The following is a 16,931-nucleotide window of genomic DNA, read 5'->3' as shown; positions in this document are numbered from 1 at the left end:
GTCAGCATGGTGTAGCAGCTGTTACATTCATTTAGGGTGGTAGGACTGAGCTTTCTGTAATTAAACAAGACAGCTCTGCATTCATACCCATGTCACAAATCACACTGATTGTAATCTGGAACAGAATAGCTTGAAGCTCAAGCTCTGATTTCCAGTTCCATAAAAGCTAGAAACACAAGGGGTATGGGGGCTGGCAGAAAGACCCTACTACACTGATAAAATTAATTTTTATAAACCACAATAAAGATGCTCATAATGGGTTACTACAGTTCTTCATATATAATTCTGTATTTTTTTAAAAAAATCTATTTCTTTTCTGAAACATAGAAGCAGGAGGGATTAAATCTTGTTTATATACAAGCCAGGTACAGTGCTCAAAGTCACAATGGAGTGGTATAAAAACATAGAGATTTTCTTCTGCACATGTTACCACACTTTTAAGGACAGCAAGTAATGCATTGTAGTCAACTAATTGTAAGATATACTTGAAAAATGAAATGTGAATAAACCACGTGGTTTGAGAAGTGCAGAGCACAAAAAGGCACCTTTCTTTCTAGGCAATTTGCATTAGTAAATGTACATTATTTCTTCTGCAAAGTTATTTCCTGAAATATTTTTTTTCTGAAATCATCAATTGCTCTGCTGTTACTGGCAGTCTAAGTATTGATGACTAAGTGACCATTATAGATCAGATGGTTCTTGTGTATGTATCACAGTAGCTCCTCCAGGCTGACTAAGTAGACAAATTTGACTGCTCTGATCCCTGCACGGCAGCCTGAATGAATCCTATTAATCCAACCCATTCACTAATCTTTCCATTTTTATATGTTAATTTGGTTTTGTGAGCTCCAATTCTAACTGTAACTCTCAGCATGCATTAAAGCTTCCACTATATGGGCAACAGCAGCAAAACACGGATAAAACCCAAGGCCATCAAGAAGCATCATTGATTAGACACTGAACAACAAAGATCATGCAGTTGAGTCAGTAACTATTAATCACTCTCTACCAGTAAAATTATAGAAGAGAAGGGAGGAAGACTGAAACTGCTTCAAATTAACAGCTCTCCAGTGAACTGGGGAAATTTGGCAGCATATATCATGATGAAAAGAAAAAAAAAGAAAAAAAAAGTTGATTTTAGGTGTCTAATTTATGTGCCTTGTCTCTTGTCATCTAGTCCAGATGACAAAGACAGCTGTTTTAACACCCCTCTGCAGGAAACCCCCTGACTGTGTAGGAACCTGAATTTCCAACACTATCACCTCAGGCAAATACCCCAAATCCAGTGGCGTGAATGACACCTATTATATTGTACCTGTCACTGAACGTGAAACAAATGGGTGCAACAAACAAGCAATACCCCAAGGGCCAGGTCATAGCATGTAAAACCAGCACACTACCACCACCGACAGCAGCACGATGTTAAGCTGTACATGATCTTGACCCTATTATTAAATAATCAGACTGGCTCAAAGTTACACATTTCCCCTTAGCTTGCCTTTGTTTGGAGCCTCTCCCCCTGAAGAGTAAACTTTTTATTCAAACTTCAATGGAGAGCAGCCTGCAGCCAGTGAAATTGCAGAGAAAGGTCTGTAAACAATAACTGCTCTGTAGAGAACAAGCTGACCTTTATAGATGTTAAACAAAACAATGAGGGCTGATTGATGCTGTGCAGTACATGCTCTCCAAAATATTAAACCCAAGAAAGTCATGGAAGGTTAGTTTATGAACATACGGCATGATAAATTATGTCAGCGGACGGTGGGGTAGGGGAGGGGAAAGCATGATTAGGTAAAATATTTAGGGAAAAAAACTCGTATTCTCAGCTGGAAAAGGAAAAGTGTGTAATGCTGACTTCTATTAATGGAAACAAAAAACAATCCTATGTTGCCTAGAGCAGGTCAGTTGCTTAAGCCTCCATGCCTCATTTTAAAAAATTCTGATTAACACAGGAAGATACGGTATAATGTTTTTTAGAATAAGAAATCTATTAGCACTTTGATGGAAGGTGATGAACATACTTATTGAACCTCTGAAGTTATAGAAGGACCACCAAGTGCCCTCAAGGACTCTGTGAAGAAACAATTCCACAGGCTTGAAACTACATATGAGAGGACAGCTTTGCAGATCTCGCTGTCCTTCTAGGGAGGGGTGTCCATTCCCAAACTGCGGTATACCAGGCACAGTCTCAGCTGCTCCCTAGTTTCTGCCCAGTCCCCTACGTCAAACATGTCTTCCCATCTACAGCAGCAAGTCTTTAGGCATAGTACACCCTGTGCCCACCTCAACCTGCCTCTGAAGCCAAAAAAGCCACAGCTGAATATTCACATCCCTTTTTTGAAGTAGGGAGAGGCCTAGGAGGGGTAAGCCTTCACTTCATCAGACCTGCAGGGGAAGCCACATCTCTTACCCAGTGGTAACAGGACACACGCAGTTACTTACAGACAGGTACCTCACCGTCTTTGAAGCAAAAGGTACATCCCCACAACGCCTTTCTAAAACTGTAAACAAGGACCTAAGAATGTAGTGAAAGCAATGCCCAGGACAGAATACTCTTAATGTATCTTAATACGAAAGTCTTTATGCCAAAAACATAGTACTTTCCCTGTTGTGCTTTTTATGTGCTTTAAACATGGTTTGTAGAAGACAGCAAAAATGGCTTTGGACAGCAGAGGAGCTATCTGGCATTAGAGCTATTTGCAATGCAGGATGACTTGGAGAAAGTTAAGGATCATACTGCGATCCTTCAAGTAATCTGCTCGGAATCAGAGATGAAATCCTGGGATCACTGGAGAGCATTTTGACTTCAGTGGGACCTGCATCTCTCCTTGGCTTTTAAGAAAACAAACAAACAAAACACGTTCCTCTAAAAAAAAGAAGTTAATAATAAACATGTTATAGACTATTTTGCCTTAAAGTGAAGCAAAGGAATCTGCTAATGAAACGTGGAAGTGCAGGTACACGTCTTTGGATTGTCTAGTGGGTAAGTCTGAAGAAAACTTGTGGGGAGAAGGGACTTTTCAGACAACACTCCCAAAAGCAATCTGTGATCACATTAGGAACCTACGTTAAAAGGACAAAGAAGCTCCTGAAACCAGTGCAACAAGGTGTAGAGATACCCAGGTAGGAGAGAGAAATGAGAAGTTATCCAACAATAAAAAAAAAGCACACAGAAGATCATTGTTCTTGTGGACCGATTTTCAGAGATACTGAGCTGAGTTTGAAGGATGCATTCAATATCAAGGAAAATTATGTCATTCCTGTGCACTATCCAACACATTGCACAGTATCTCATTCTCTTAGCTGCAGAAAAATTATTGAAAACTGTTAAATTTTCCTGGTTGCAAACTGAAACTATTTACCATAGGTGTGGCCTCTGTGAAATCCATCAGGAGGTCACCTGGCTCCAAAGCAAAGGTACTTCCAGCATCTGTGGAACTCTAAGGGCAAAGAAGAAACCCAGCATTGAAAAAAAACCCATTTAATTTCTGTAATTCTGTTTGTTGTTTGGTTGGGCTTTTTTTAATTCATTAAAGCATAGATTGCCAAATGTATTTCAAATTTCCCACCATGTTTTTTAAGGATGGCTATTCAGGAAAGACAGATAACAAAATTATGCACTTTTGAAACCAAGGTAAACATTAACTGAATCCAGATCCACTGCCCCCTAATGTTGATGAGAAACTGTTACTGATTTTAGCTGGGCCTTGGAGCAGGCTCTAAACATTTCTTACACAACAGGTTAAATGTATTACTGCAACTCTGCATTAAAAACTACTAAACGTGGACTTACTCCACCCGAGGAGAACATGTTATCTGCAACTCCCTCTGTCCCCTCCTGAATACTCTCTCAACAGAAATAAGCTGATTTCTTTGTGTATTACCTTGCCACCAGGTGAAACCTGTGTTTGTCCTTCTGATGTCTGTGGCGTACAAGTTTTCTGTGACCCAGGAGATGCTGAAGACACAGGTGTCGATGCTGCTGCTGCTGCCAGTGCTGGAGGAAGGTCATCTTCATCACTGCAGTTGATAAAAGCAGACAGATCTTCTCACTAGAATATGTCACTGGACTTTGACAGTACTTGTGCTGGAGGAGGCCCTGGTAACCTGTCAGCTGTAGTACTTTGCAATGAGTTCTATTTATTCTTCCATCTGTAATGAAACTAACTTTTCAAGTAAATTAGATTTTTAAGCTTTAAATATTCCATAGAAGTGGATTGGCTAGGTAACTCCCATCTGCAAATGGAAATCTTACGGGTATGATGTGCAAGCAGTGTTTCTATGAAGTATGTATATATACATAAATGAACTTATTTGATATTACTGTACTTCATTCTTTTCTGCAGAGGCTGGCAGTATTGATAAGAACAGATCTGGTTCAATTCATCCATGGGACTGACTGCTTCATTGGCTTTAGACCAATGGAAGATTTGATGCCTATTACTCAGCTAGTCTATGCTATTGTTTTCAAACTGTTTTTAAAGGACTTTGATTGACTCCCAAAATGAGCTCTTTAGAAACATTCTTGTGAGGGTATCTTTTTCATGTCCCATTTATTCCATTTACAAAGAAAATATTTTATTTAAAACCAGATTGCATGCTTCCCTTGGGCTCTAGGCCATCAAGCTGAACTCTTTTGTCTCACCTACTGTCACCTCTAAATGAAGGCCAATAGAGAATATTATATCTTCATTTACTTTTGTAGAGTCCCATTGACTACAAATGATTGGGATCAATCAGCCCTGAGTCAAGAATATTTCCAATTGCTAATTGCAATTGCGTGGAGGTAAAAAGAGTCACAATTTGGCCTACAGAATCTGTATTACCAGGACTGATGTGTTAAAAGGAAAGGCTACAGCTTGACAGTTTAAAGAGAGGGAAAAAATGGTGAGAAAAAATACTTCTTATAAAATGGCATCAATTTTAACTACCAGTTAGGTAGTCACAGTGCACAGAAGCCTGCCATGCCAGTATAACAGACATTTCCAGAACTGAACAGTACTTGGTTTAGTGCTACTTGAAGACGGCATGCCTGGGCCACACGGTACGGCAACTACGTGACATAACAGGGTACACAGCCTTAGGGTAGGTTGTTTGGGTGATAGCGATGGGTTTTTTTATTATGATATAAAGCTATGGTGATTAATGTTATCTTTTCCAACTTCGTTTTTTACTTCTTCTGAATAAGGATAGAATTCAGCACCAGAGCATGTACAACACACTGTTTTTATGCTGGAAAGAAAATGCAAAATCTTTTGGACCTGTTCAATAGATGTTTTATTAATGCAACAAGCCAGAGTTGGGCTGTTGACCTAGTTAATCTCTCAGAAACATTGTAGCTGACATTTTATCAGTCCTTGTTCCCTCTCTCAGCTGGAACACACCGGTATCCTTGCTGGGTAAAGCTGCTCTGTTGCATACAATGAAGTGGAAAACTGTTGAGAATTTGCCAGTTCAGAAAGGCTTCTTAGTGTCTGTGATCCAAAGCTAAGGGTTGGGGTCCAGTCTTCTCAGTCATGAAATATTAGCATGCTAGCTATAAGACTGAGAATTGGCCTTTCTCACTATATTTCTTTCACAATACTCCATCACTGTTTCTTTGCATTTCCTGTATTTGCATTCCAGACACAAGATAATTTCAATTGCATAGAATTTGGGTCTGCCAAAAAAAAAATTAAAAAATATCACAGCCTGTATTTTTGACTAATGACTCTTCAGCCCTACACACGAGCATAGCATAGGTGACAAGTTTGGTTAGATGTGTTTATGTGCTGTTCCTCATGACTAACACCGGACAACTGAAAATCCACATGGGGGCAAGGCATGCTCAGAACTGGTTCCTCAAAAATCACAATCAAAAATTGAGAATTCACTCCTGAATACATAATTTTTTTAAAATATACTGTTTAAATGTTGCTTGTCTGTGTGTGTGTATCAACACCACCGCCTTTTCCACCACATGACCCTGCCTCTAGTCTCCTTTCCATTCTACTTGCCTCCCGCCGCACTGTTCATCACTTCAGCTCTTGCCTTCTCACATTCTCCTCTGCCCACACACTACTGAATTATATGTGGCATTGTTACTCGCAGTGGCCCCTGGCATTGTTTCCCTTCTCTCGAGGACAACCTCTCACCCATTTTCATTTACCCTCTCCTCCTTCCCTCAGTGCGTGGGGCCACTTGTTCTGCAGGTGCTCAGCAGCTCTGGGGGACCAGCCGACTGTTCATGTACAGAAAAGGGAGGTGTTGGTCTCTGGTCCAAGGATTTTCTCTTTGCCCTTTAAGAGCAGGTTAACTAAACACTTTCTCAGACAAGAACGATCTAGTAATAGCTGATTATGCTATCGCTTCAGGGATGACCCCCTGAGGTACCTATTTTCATTATTTGATGTCCTATTACCTATAGCTCTCCTTTGGTTGTTACCTTCTATTTAATGGTAAACACACCCTCTCCAGCAGTAACCTACCCAAGAGCAATTTTTTTCATCCAGATTCTTACAAACTGATTTCTCAGTAGCTACATTTGCCATGTAGCAGTATTTGAGGACCAGGTTTAACAACCTGTTTAGGTTAAAACTTAAATCAAAAACTTTTCCAAGTGTGTGTACAAAACCTGTGATTATACCTGCAGTAGAACATTAATTCTTGCCTGTCCTTACACATCAGTGTCTTCAAAGAATAGGATCAACCGCTACATCCCGTTGCATTACCTGCTATATGAAGAGCATCAAATAATTGGTTCTTCTCAATGTCACAGCCTTTTCCTTTGCTGACTGCTATCTACAGGTCCCTGCATTATACAAAACTCTGAAAAATCAGATGCATCTTGAAATATGTAGGAGATTTCCTTCCCCTGGCTTGTAGAAAAAGACGTAGAAGTGGTGTTTTGTTCAAGAAAAGCATACTGCTGTCTGAACTATGCTAGGCAGAGTGAGTGAGCAGGTTCATTCAGGCCTTAGGAAACTTCTCCTACCAAATGCTGCCAAGTTCCCTGTCACACATTACCTTCAGGATTAGCAAACAGTAAGGGAAACTGAGTTCTCTTCCAAGCTTGAATTGACAATTCCCATCTCCTGTAGTAGGAAAAATTTCTTCACAGAAAGTAGTCAAGCCCTGAAACAGGCTGCCCAGGGAAGTGATTGAGTCCCCATCCTTGGAGGTATTTAATAGACATTTAGATGTGGCACTTAGGGACATGGTTTAGTGGTGGACTTGGAAGTGCTAGGTTAATAGTTGGACTCAATGATCTTAAAGTTTTTTTCCAATCTATTTCCAACCAATTTTACGATTCTATGTATCATAGTAAAAGACAGAATGTTATGTGGTCTGCTGACCAAGCTGTGGCTGTGTGTTCCTGTATGTCAGCCTTGGTCTCTTGGACAAATACCAGTTTGGCTAATTACTCATTTTCCTCTTAGTTTCAATTTGATTCATTCTTCTGTTTCTTCTCCTGAATAATTTCTTGGGTTTCGTGATGCAGGTTGTTACTTTTTTTCCATAACAAAAGCCAGTGTTCTTAATAGTGAGACAGAAAATAATTACATACTGAAATTCATTAGAATCTTTCTGGAGAGAAGAAAAACTTTTGCTAATGTTGCTGTATATTTAGTGATGCTAGAATGTTAAATTGCTGGAGGGACTAACAGTTGCCATTCCATGTAGAAAGCATACATATTTTTTTCTTCATTATGGTATTGGCGTTCTTGTACTAATTAGTTTATGCTGACATTATCCCTTTTTTTCCCTAGTTTCTGGTGGCTTTGCCTGTCCTTTCATATGAATGACAAATCAACAAACTTATTTCCACATCTCTTCGGTACCTCACATCTCTAGAGACTCTCAAATCGGATGAAATATGTGTAAATGGGATGCCAAAGCCCTATAGGCACACATCACAGATCACTCTTACCAGATCTAAGGGACTTTGCTGAGCTGCTACAGCTACAGCCAGTAATTTCCGCTTATGACAAAATGAGAGAGAGAGAGAGCGCACTTTCTGAGAAATAATGGCTGACAGCACAGCTTGACCACCCAACAACTCAGGACTATTTTCCTCATTTTGCAAATGGGGTTGTAATGAAGCAGACACAGCAGCTTGCTCCAGCTCACACCAGGTCTTTGACTTTTCATGCGGAAAAGAGTTTTTTAATTCCTAACCTATAAACTCAGAAAAAGGCAGCAGGCCTGCAGTGCTGAGGGTTAGCAACTGCTTAGGGCCGGCAAATTCATTTTGTATTAAAAGCTTGAAGATTCTCAGTGATGAAAGGAACTGTATCAGTATAAGATCATTATCATGTAATTGCACTCATGCCTTTCAGAAGGCATAGCTAGAGCAATAATTAGCATCCCCATTCATTTTCAGCTGTAGTAGGCAAAAACACAAAGACCATGCTACACGTTACTCACAAACTGTACTGCCTCGTTAACTTCCTCACACGAGAAACTTTAATCTCCTGCTTTTCTGTAGGGCCAGTTGATGGCGTAGTTTCAGGTCGCACTGGAGCAGGACTTCTAAAAATAACAAGAAAAATACATGTGGCACAGTCTTTATTTATAAACTACTTCAGGCATATCAACAAAGTTCTAACCCATCAACACATATTTATCTTGCAAAGTGGCAAGTGCTCATTGAAGTTCATCCTTTTGTTCCATTTATAGTTCACAAGCCAGTGTGCATGAACAGAAAAGGATATGCGAACTCACCCTCCTGTGCATTGCATACCATTTATAAAAGCAGCAACTGATTACAAATGCAGAGCCTATGTAAGAGACCATGTGGAAATGTCACTGTTTCCAAAATACAACATTTTAATAACAGCCCAGCAATTCAGTCATGTCAGAAATACTTTTACAAAAAATGCATTTAACGAAAAACTATTTTATGAATAGTGAAGCCTGCTCTGTTTAAAATAGTTTTTACCTGAAATTAAACATTATCCTTCTGCATTTGAAAGAGCAGCTCAAGGGAAATGAACTAATGGATTTGATCCAAGAAGAGGATTGCTAGAAAAAGATGGCTTGCTAGAAAAAAAGCAACACTCAGACAAGTTTCAGATGCTCATGAATGTTAAACACATTTGCAGATCTCCAGCAAAGTATAGAAACGGGAATGAGGAGACCCACACAAAAGGATCTCCTCTTTAACCATTTATTAGTAGAGTTAACTAACACTTGAGTACAAATAGCATAAACACTAGATACAAGATCTTCATGGCCTTGGGAGGAAACCATTTCAACTGTGAGCTTGAGTGGCACAAAGACACATGAATCATCTTATCTACTGCTTTTGTTTGAAGCAACACATTATGATTAAATACACCTATGTGTATTACAAATGCTATAAACATAATAAATGTGCCAAACATTAAGAGATTAATTTGAAAGTATTGATTGAGAATTTGTGAAATGGTATTCTGCCATCGAATCTTAAGTCAGATACTAAGTACTTCCACAGCCCTGCTGACTGCTAGTGGGACTGCTCATGCACTGAGGCACATCCACAACTGGCAGAAGTGGCACAATGTTGTCTCTAACACTACAAATTTGGGTTGATTTTTTTGAGTCTTAGCAACGTGTTAGTCTTCCAAAGCCATAATAAGATAAGCATATTTAATTTTCACAATTGCAGCTCCCTCTGATGCCCTTGTAAGTTTTAAACTTCATTAACTCTCCCCAGTAACTTCTGAACCTGCTGTCCAGCTACAACAGAACCTACTGGGATGGCACAACCTTCAGATTATATCTTCAGTTTGGCGGTGCTTTTCAGTCTTTGGGGAGGTCACAGAGCATAAGATGGAGCAATGGGAAGTAAGTATTAGAGTATAACCGGCGTACGTAATTCATAACCCAAAAGTTTATACATAAAGTTCCACTTCTCATGGAACAATTTTTGTCATTTTTTCTTTCTGCTTTTTGATCCCATTAATTTCAAGAAGTCAGTACAGATAACAGGAAGATTCATATCTTGCCCCTTCCCAAATTCCAATAGGGCCAGTCATTTATATCTCAGATTCACAGTGAGATTAATGCAGAACAATCCATTCAGATTTTCAGATGTTTTGCTGAGCTTGTTAGGCTGGCAAATAAAGGGAGGATAAGAGAAGAAAAGCGTCCAAATCGTCTTGTTTTTATCTTGAAGTCAGTATGTCTGATCTGGAAATCAACATCGTGATGGAAACTTCCAATGTAATTTTCATTGTAGATGACTGCTCTAGCTATTCTTTTCTTAGACAACTTTGCTCAAACAAAGGTAGCTTTTAACAACTGAAAAAAATTACTAGTTCTATTTACCTAAAGCGATTTTCAATTCAAGTTCTGACATAAGAAGTATAAATATGTTAAGATCCATTTAAAAACTAGATCTGATGGTCAGATCCTCAAGGGGTGTGAATGTGTGTAATGCCACTATTTTTACCTCATGTCTCCTGAAATACATTAGCTGAAATTCTTGCTTCAAAGGAGTAGTCCTCACAATTCTCCAATACCTTTATAAGAGGGTACTCACAAGCTTTAAATCTTTTCATCAAACCAGTGAAAGCAGGAACAAAAATAGCAGTATAAACTACACGGGAGCTGAAAAATGTTTCCTCAAAATGATAACAAGTGATGCACTAATACTATCAAGGGGTTCAGGAAACAGCAGTGTGCAACAGCAAAGCTGGTAACAAATATATTTCCAGTTCATGGCTACTTCAAATTTCTCAAGGCAACTTTATAATCTGTAATGAAAGTAAATCAGATATTTTCACACAAAGGAAGAATTGAAATGATAATTTCAGTTCCTTTAAAAAGTTTCATTTTTCAAAGCCTATATATCTCCTTTTGAATCTCATGTTTTGCAATTTAAAAAAAGCGCAGGAGATGGGACTTTCGAAGCATTTATTTCAATTGTCAAAATCAAACTTTTGTTTGAACAGATATTGTGCAATTTTGTAACTAAAGCAGTTTATAATTATTTCAAAGTGAGTTATGAAACTGATTTTATATGTGAAACATTTAAAAGTTCTAAGTCTGAATTAATCCTGAAAAATGTTCCACATAAAAAAATTCACTCAACTGTGATTAAAAGTGTTTGAGACCCAAACACGTCTTACTCTCTAATCCAACAAATCGATGGAAAAGTTATTATTTTCCTTTGAATGCTGCAAATTTTGAAGTGAACAATAGAAAAAAAAAGCCAAGATACAGTAACAGTGGGCACACCTACTCCTGTTTCAGTGGTTGTAACTGCTCAGATAAACTTTACTTGTATTTTGTAACACGCCAGTTAAGTATCCCATTTACTTGTTTTACAAAAGCAACACAATTTTAAGAGCAAAAACTTCTTTCCCTTTATTATAAAATGTTGCCATCATTTTTGTTGGAGGCTGGATGCAGTGACTATCTTTGTCCTGATAGTTATCAGGCCTCTGGGAGAGACACAAGTGCTATTTAATGACGCATTTGAGAAGCTGCAGGTTAGCTAGGGTGTAAATTCAAGCTACCTCTGAATGAAAAGGAGCAGTGGCAATGCCTCTACCTGAAGAGGCCACTAGCATGAGATGAAATGTTAGACTAGCCATACCAACTGCAGAGCTGGATTTTTGCCCTCATTAAAACCTTGCTAAGTTAGCTCTTTTCACACCAGCCTAAAAATTCCATGACACCTCCTGTTTCATCTACAAACACTCTTCCTCAGTCTGAAAGTGCTCAAGGCTGTTCCTACTCTCACATCAGCAACAAGATGCACGAAGTGCTCATCTTGATCCACTCAGAGCCTGATCTGTGTTTAAAAATGGCAGACTTTTAATATCATACAAACTCTTAAAAAAGATCTCACTGATACTCCTGAAAAAGAAGCAACTATAAAGCAGAGTAACATCTATTGTTATGTTTTGAATTCTAAGCTAGAATGTATTATCTTATATAGAAATAAATGGCTCTTGAAGAGAAGCCTTGTAATTGTACCAGCTATTTAAATTGTCATTATATGTAGATATCACCATTTGTAGTTTATAGCTGTATAAACTACATAGCTATAGTCTTATATAAACTATATAGCTTGAACAAAACCTGAAGCGTTGAAGGATCAATGGGACTCGAAAAAGAAAATGTGCAGTGTATTACAGTTCCTTTATAAGGATATTTTTCGATGTCATTAATTCATAAGAAACCTTTTTCCTGTAACAGTATCCAACCACTACAGCAGAAAAATGAAGGTACTGAACCAAGACAGAGTTACTTAATGACCTGGCACCTTACATAAAAATCTGTCACTTCCTGGTGAGAATGACAATAACAACCACGAATGTCAGCATGCAGTGGCAGGTCATCAGAAACTGCCTGTGCACTAAGAGCCCCAGCACACTTCTGAGCAGCAGCCAGCATGCTCCACTGAACTGGCTTCGGCCCGTTTCACAAGCCTGCACAGGAACATAAGTCATAGAGAGAGATCCCCCCAAACCCGAGGAATTTGTTTTGTTCTCAGAGCAGCCAACAGGGCTATTGAAACCAAAACTGCTCACAAAAAACACGCATTGTGGAACATTTCAAGTGACCACAGATGTCCGCTGTTTTAGCTTGAATAATATTCCTTGGGGACATGATGTACATGCTTGTGCCGAGGGACTCAGGGTATCTCACCCCACCCTGGCCCAGCTGTAATGGGCAGACTGGTTCAGAGGGCTGGGGCTATGCTGCTGCCTGCACCACCCCTTGGTGCACCCTGGCTTCTACAGACTGACATGCCCTCCTCGTCCACTAAGCCAGCTCTGGGCAGACCTCCATACTTGTTTGAAATGTGGCAAGTGGGCTGTGTGGGAGCAAGTGATTGGGCACCTAATAAGCTGAAAGGGATGAAATAACTTCTCTTTCCCTGGAGGATCCAGTATAGAATTTTAAAGCCACCAAAGTCTGCTGGGGGAACCTGCTTTCTGCATTTGTTTTTAACAGGTTTTGTCCTCTTCCCTTCTGTTTGTGCTGATTTTGCTGTCTGGAGCAATCTCTCTCCCTCCACCCTCCCAGACTAAGGCCAAGAGGCAGAAGCTAAAAGCCCCATGATTTACAAGGGTACAGCCATCTGCATGAAGGTTGACCTGCCTTCGGGTACCGAGTCATAGGGGAAAAAACCAACAACCAACCAACCAAAAAAACACCGTCTGATTTTTGGTTTCAGAACTCGCTTTGAGTGAAAATATGGTAGTGAAATCTTGGGAAGGAAAAGCAAGGAAGAAAGAAGAGGAAAAATATTTGATAGATGCATTCTTGTGTGTATCAAAGATACAGCCTAATAAGCTAAGCAAACACACACAAACATGTAAATCTTTTCTTAGTCAGTTCTCTAAGTGTTTCACACTTAATTCTTTTCCAAAGTAATGGCCATCTGAAGTTAAGAAACAATAATACGTGCTTTTTTGCTTCAATAAAGTAGTGTTTCTCAGAAGTCAGGTTAGCTCTCCAAAAAGTTATTTGGACATTTGAAAGCTATCACCAGCATCAAACTTTCTGAATAAAGGTTTTTTCTTCTTTTTACCTCTCACCCTCCCATATAGATTGCAGATGAACAAACCTCCTTGTTACAGAGCAGCAGCCTAATCAAAAAACAGCTTGCGGGCTTTCCTTACCCTCCTCACTTGAGTTCTTTTTGTTTTCAAGGAAAAAATTCTCTCCCTTCCCTTGTCCTTATAATGAAAATGTATCTGCAGTCTAGATGAAAATGTGATGCTCCCATGGTCTGACAGATAGATAATGATGATACAGAAACTGCTCTCCCCCAGCTCAGAGTAACCTTGCAGGTCAACATCCAGTACCTAAGGTTAAACTGAGCTACAAATCCTCTCTCTCTCCATACAGCAACCAGGACAGTCACTATAAATGCTGTGGTTTCCAAAGAGCCTAGGCACAGTTTAAGGGACACAGCCAAAGACATGCACCTTGAGTGGGTTATTTCATCAATTTAACTTAATCTGAAAGGTCTGGGTATTGCTCCTTTCTTTGCAGTTCAGAGATTAAGAATACAATTACAAATAATTCATCAGCATCTGACTTCAGGCAACAGGACAAAGTGGTCTTTAATACTTGGGAATGAAGTCAAAGAACATATCGAGGTGCCCTATCTGCAATCTGTAATGAAGACTGGCATGCAAAGGGTACAGAAGATTTCAGCTAGAAATTATGATTTTGACGCAGAAATTACTGCATGGGTTTCCTACAAAAAGCCAGAGTAGCAGATCCATTAACCTGTTCACTGGATTGAGGCCAGGCTGCTGTGTATTTAGCTATTCATTTTGTATTGGGAAATGCTGGCTATTATTTTCCAGTTGGAGAATGAATGTTTTTTATTTTTTAGGATGCAGGTTGAATGAAAAAGGAACTTCTTATAAAAGCAATTACTATTTGTTAGGAAGAAGTCAACATAGATAATGTTTTTAGTTTTCTTAGAATATTTCACAATACATTAGAAGGAGATACTTAAATGTTATGTTTCAGACTCTGCCTCATAGAGTTAAGTCCATTCAGATTCTAGGAAAACAACCTGCTTGAATTCACTGAAGCTTATGTCAGATCAAACCAAGCACATAGTTTCTGATCAGCTTTAATTCTCACCTGCCAAAAAGTTTTTGTACATATCTGTTTTTCTAGGGAACTGAAGTCTTTGACTTGGAGAAACGAGCTGTCCATAATCATCGGGTGACATGCCTATTAGCCTCCAAATGTCAACGTGGACATCTACCACAGCTCTTGCTGGATGCCTGGTCCAAAACTTCAGTTCTGTGATGCTTAGAAACTACCTACCTACCTAGAAACTCCATGGTATCAGTTTGCAGTCTTTTTAAGAACTGCTGTTAGATAGTGTCCAAGACAGCTTTGTGAGCCACAGCCTTCTCTATCAATTGAAATTTCTAAATAAAAATCAGTTATTGTACCTTGAAGTCTTGAGCAGCTGGTAAGCAGCTGTATAATAAGTTCCACTTCTCTAAGAATACTACTCCCACCGCAGAACCCTAGCTTTCCTTACAAAAAAGAAAATAATAAAAAAGTCAGTGTTCAGAGTACATATTGTTGGATAAGCTAGAACAAACTCCCTGAGCACATACCTATATGCTGTTGGAAAGCTACCCTGACATTCACTGGAAGTGTATATATAAAGACAGATACTGAGGTGTTAGTTTCAGATCCAAAACATGTACAAATTAGGCAAACATCAGTTTGCTTCTTGGTTATATGGTCATGTCCTGAGAGCACCTGCAGAAAGCCAAAGTTCTCTGAAAATCTGGTTCAGATTCACACTGCACCAGGTATGTCAGCAGGATGTTAGCTCAGATACCAAAAGATGATAACTCAAATATAGTCTGTGTACGTGAGAAAGGAAAGACAAAAACACAGGAATGCAGACATTACTTTGAGTGATGCTCCTCCCTTGATGATACAGGAAAGTTATATGTAAGAACTATCATCACTTTGGTCAGAAAAAGTGTAGGACATATTCACGTAAATTGAAAGGCAGCCAAATTCAAAGTCTACTGAAGATGCACAAGCCACAGCAGGGAATCATATTCTGAAATCTGCATGAGTAAGGCTTACTCTGCATTGGCCATTCAGAAGGGTGCCTGCAATTACTTCTCCTGATGCATCTGTACCCTGTATAACTTGATATAATTTAATATTTCCCACCCTTATTTTCTGGTGTGCAGCATCATCAGGCTCTGTGAGATAACATTTAATTTTACGTTACATGTTGAGCAGCTCCTAATGTAATTAGTCTTAATGTAATAACGTAATTCGGTTTTGGATGGGAAGATTTACAAAGAAAATTAGAATAAATGAATGTACAAAGCACCAGCTGGTGCTTATACCTACTCCAACATAAGAAGAATATTGCTATTTGCAATCCTATGAAAGATGAGATAATTTGGATAACAAGGATCAACAAAGGGTGATGCAGCAGTTGGTCTAAAAGGAAAGAAATCCACAGACAAATCCTGAACCATGTGGGAAGCAAAGCACGCCAAAGCTGTTTGCAATCCAAAAGCATGTTATAAGGGAAAATAAATATTGCAGTCCATGAATGTACCACATGGCGCACAACAGCAAGTGGCAACAGTGACAAGAACAGTAATAGCTGACCAGTCAACTTGAGGACTTCTGTTGAAGAGGGCTTTTGACAACAACACTTGGGCACCTGCCTCAGAAATGCAGGAACTTGCATTTACACATTTGATCAGTACTTTGATAAGAAACTGGGTGACTACAATTTTCATTTTTATATTTCCTACAATATTTTATACTTCCTTCATAATACTAATTTTCTGGCAGACAGCCTAAACCCTGATCTCTCAAGGCTAAAAGAATCAAACAAGAAAATCCCAGTTGGAGGCAGGTGATGAAAGCCTTACCAAAACTATACATAAGAACATGCAGTAACTTCAAACTTGAATTAAATTAGATATCTAATCAGTAAATTCTCCCTGAGCACTTCTTTAACATTTCCATCTGAACGCCGAGTCAGATACCTGGGTGTAAGGAAGTTTCTAACAGACAGGGAAATGCCTCTGTTACTTCCTCATAATCCCTTCTGGCCCATTCAGTGTCAGACAGTGACAGACTTCTCTTACAACACTAAAGAAGAAAATGTTCTGTTAGAAAGGCTTTTCTAGCTATAGTGGAAGATTAATTCCTCCTGCTGGCCATAAAAAGGACTGGCATGATAACTGCCTCCCTTGCAGACCTGGGCGCTACACCCCAAAAGGAATACTGTTCAAAACCATTGCAAAATGACTGACATTGCAAATTCCAAACTTGACCAATGTTCACACAAACACATTTTTACTACATGCCTTAACAAAGCATGCCTCACTACGCAAGGTGGTAACTATAGACTAACTGTATCTCTTCTTGATTAGACACAGGCAATATAAAAAGCAAGACAAAACAAGTACATAAAGAACATGTTT

At 39.1% G+C, this 16,931-nt stretch overlaps 1 protein-coding gene across 2 annotated transcripts in view; it reads right to left on the bottom strand.

The window, feature by feature from the left end:
• The window catches only part of EPB41L4B (erythrocyte membrane protein band 4.1 like 4B), a 169,522-nt gene that overhangs the window by 24,183 nt on the left and 128,408 nt on the right, over positions 1–16,931 (bottom strand). For both annotated transcript variants that reach the window (XM_056332552.1, XM_056332553.1), the window contains 3 exons: positions 8,407–8,511; positions 3,885–4,020; positions 3,363–3,440 (listed from right to left, as the gene is read on the bottom strand). In XM_056332552.1, coding sequence (XP_056188527.1) covers positions 3,363–3,440; positions 3,885–4,020; positions 8,407–8,511 — 319 coding nt within the window. The remainder of the gene's footprint in view (positions 1–3,362; positions 3,441–3,884; positions 4,021–8,406; positions 8,512–16,931) is intronic.

This window comes from Falco biarmicus, chromosome 3 (genome assembly GCF_023638135.1).
Source record: "Falco biarmicus isolate bFalBia1 chromosome 3, bFalBia1.pri, whole genome shotgun sequence".
Classification (NCBI taxonomy): Eukaryota; Metazoa; Chordata; class Aves; order Falconiformes; family Falconidae; genus Falco; species Falco biarmicus.
This window is presented reverse-complemented; position numbering and strand designations above follow the sequence as displayed.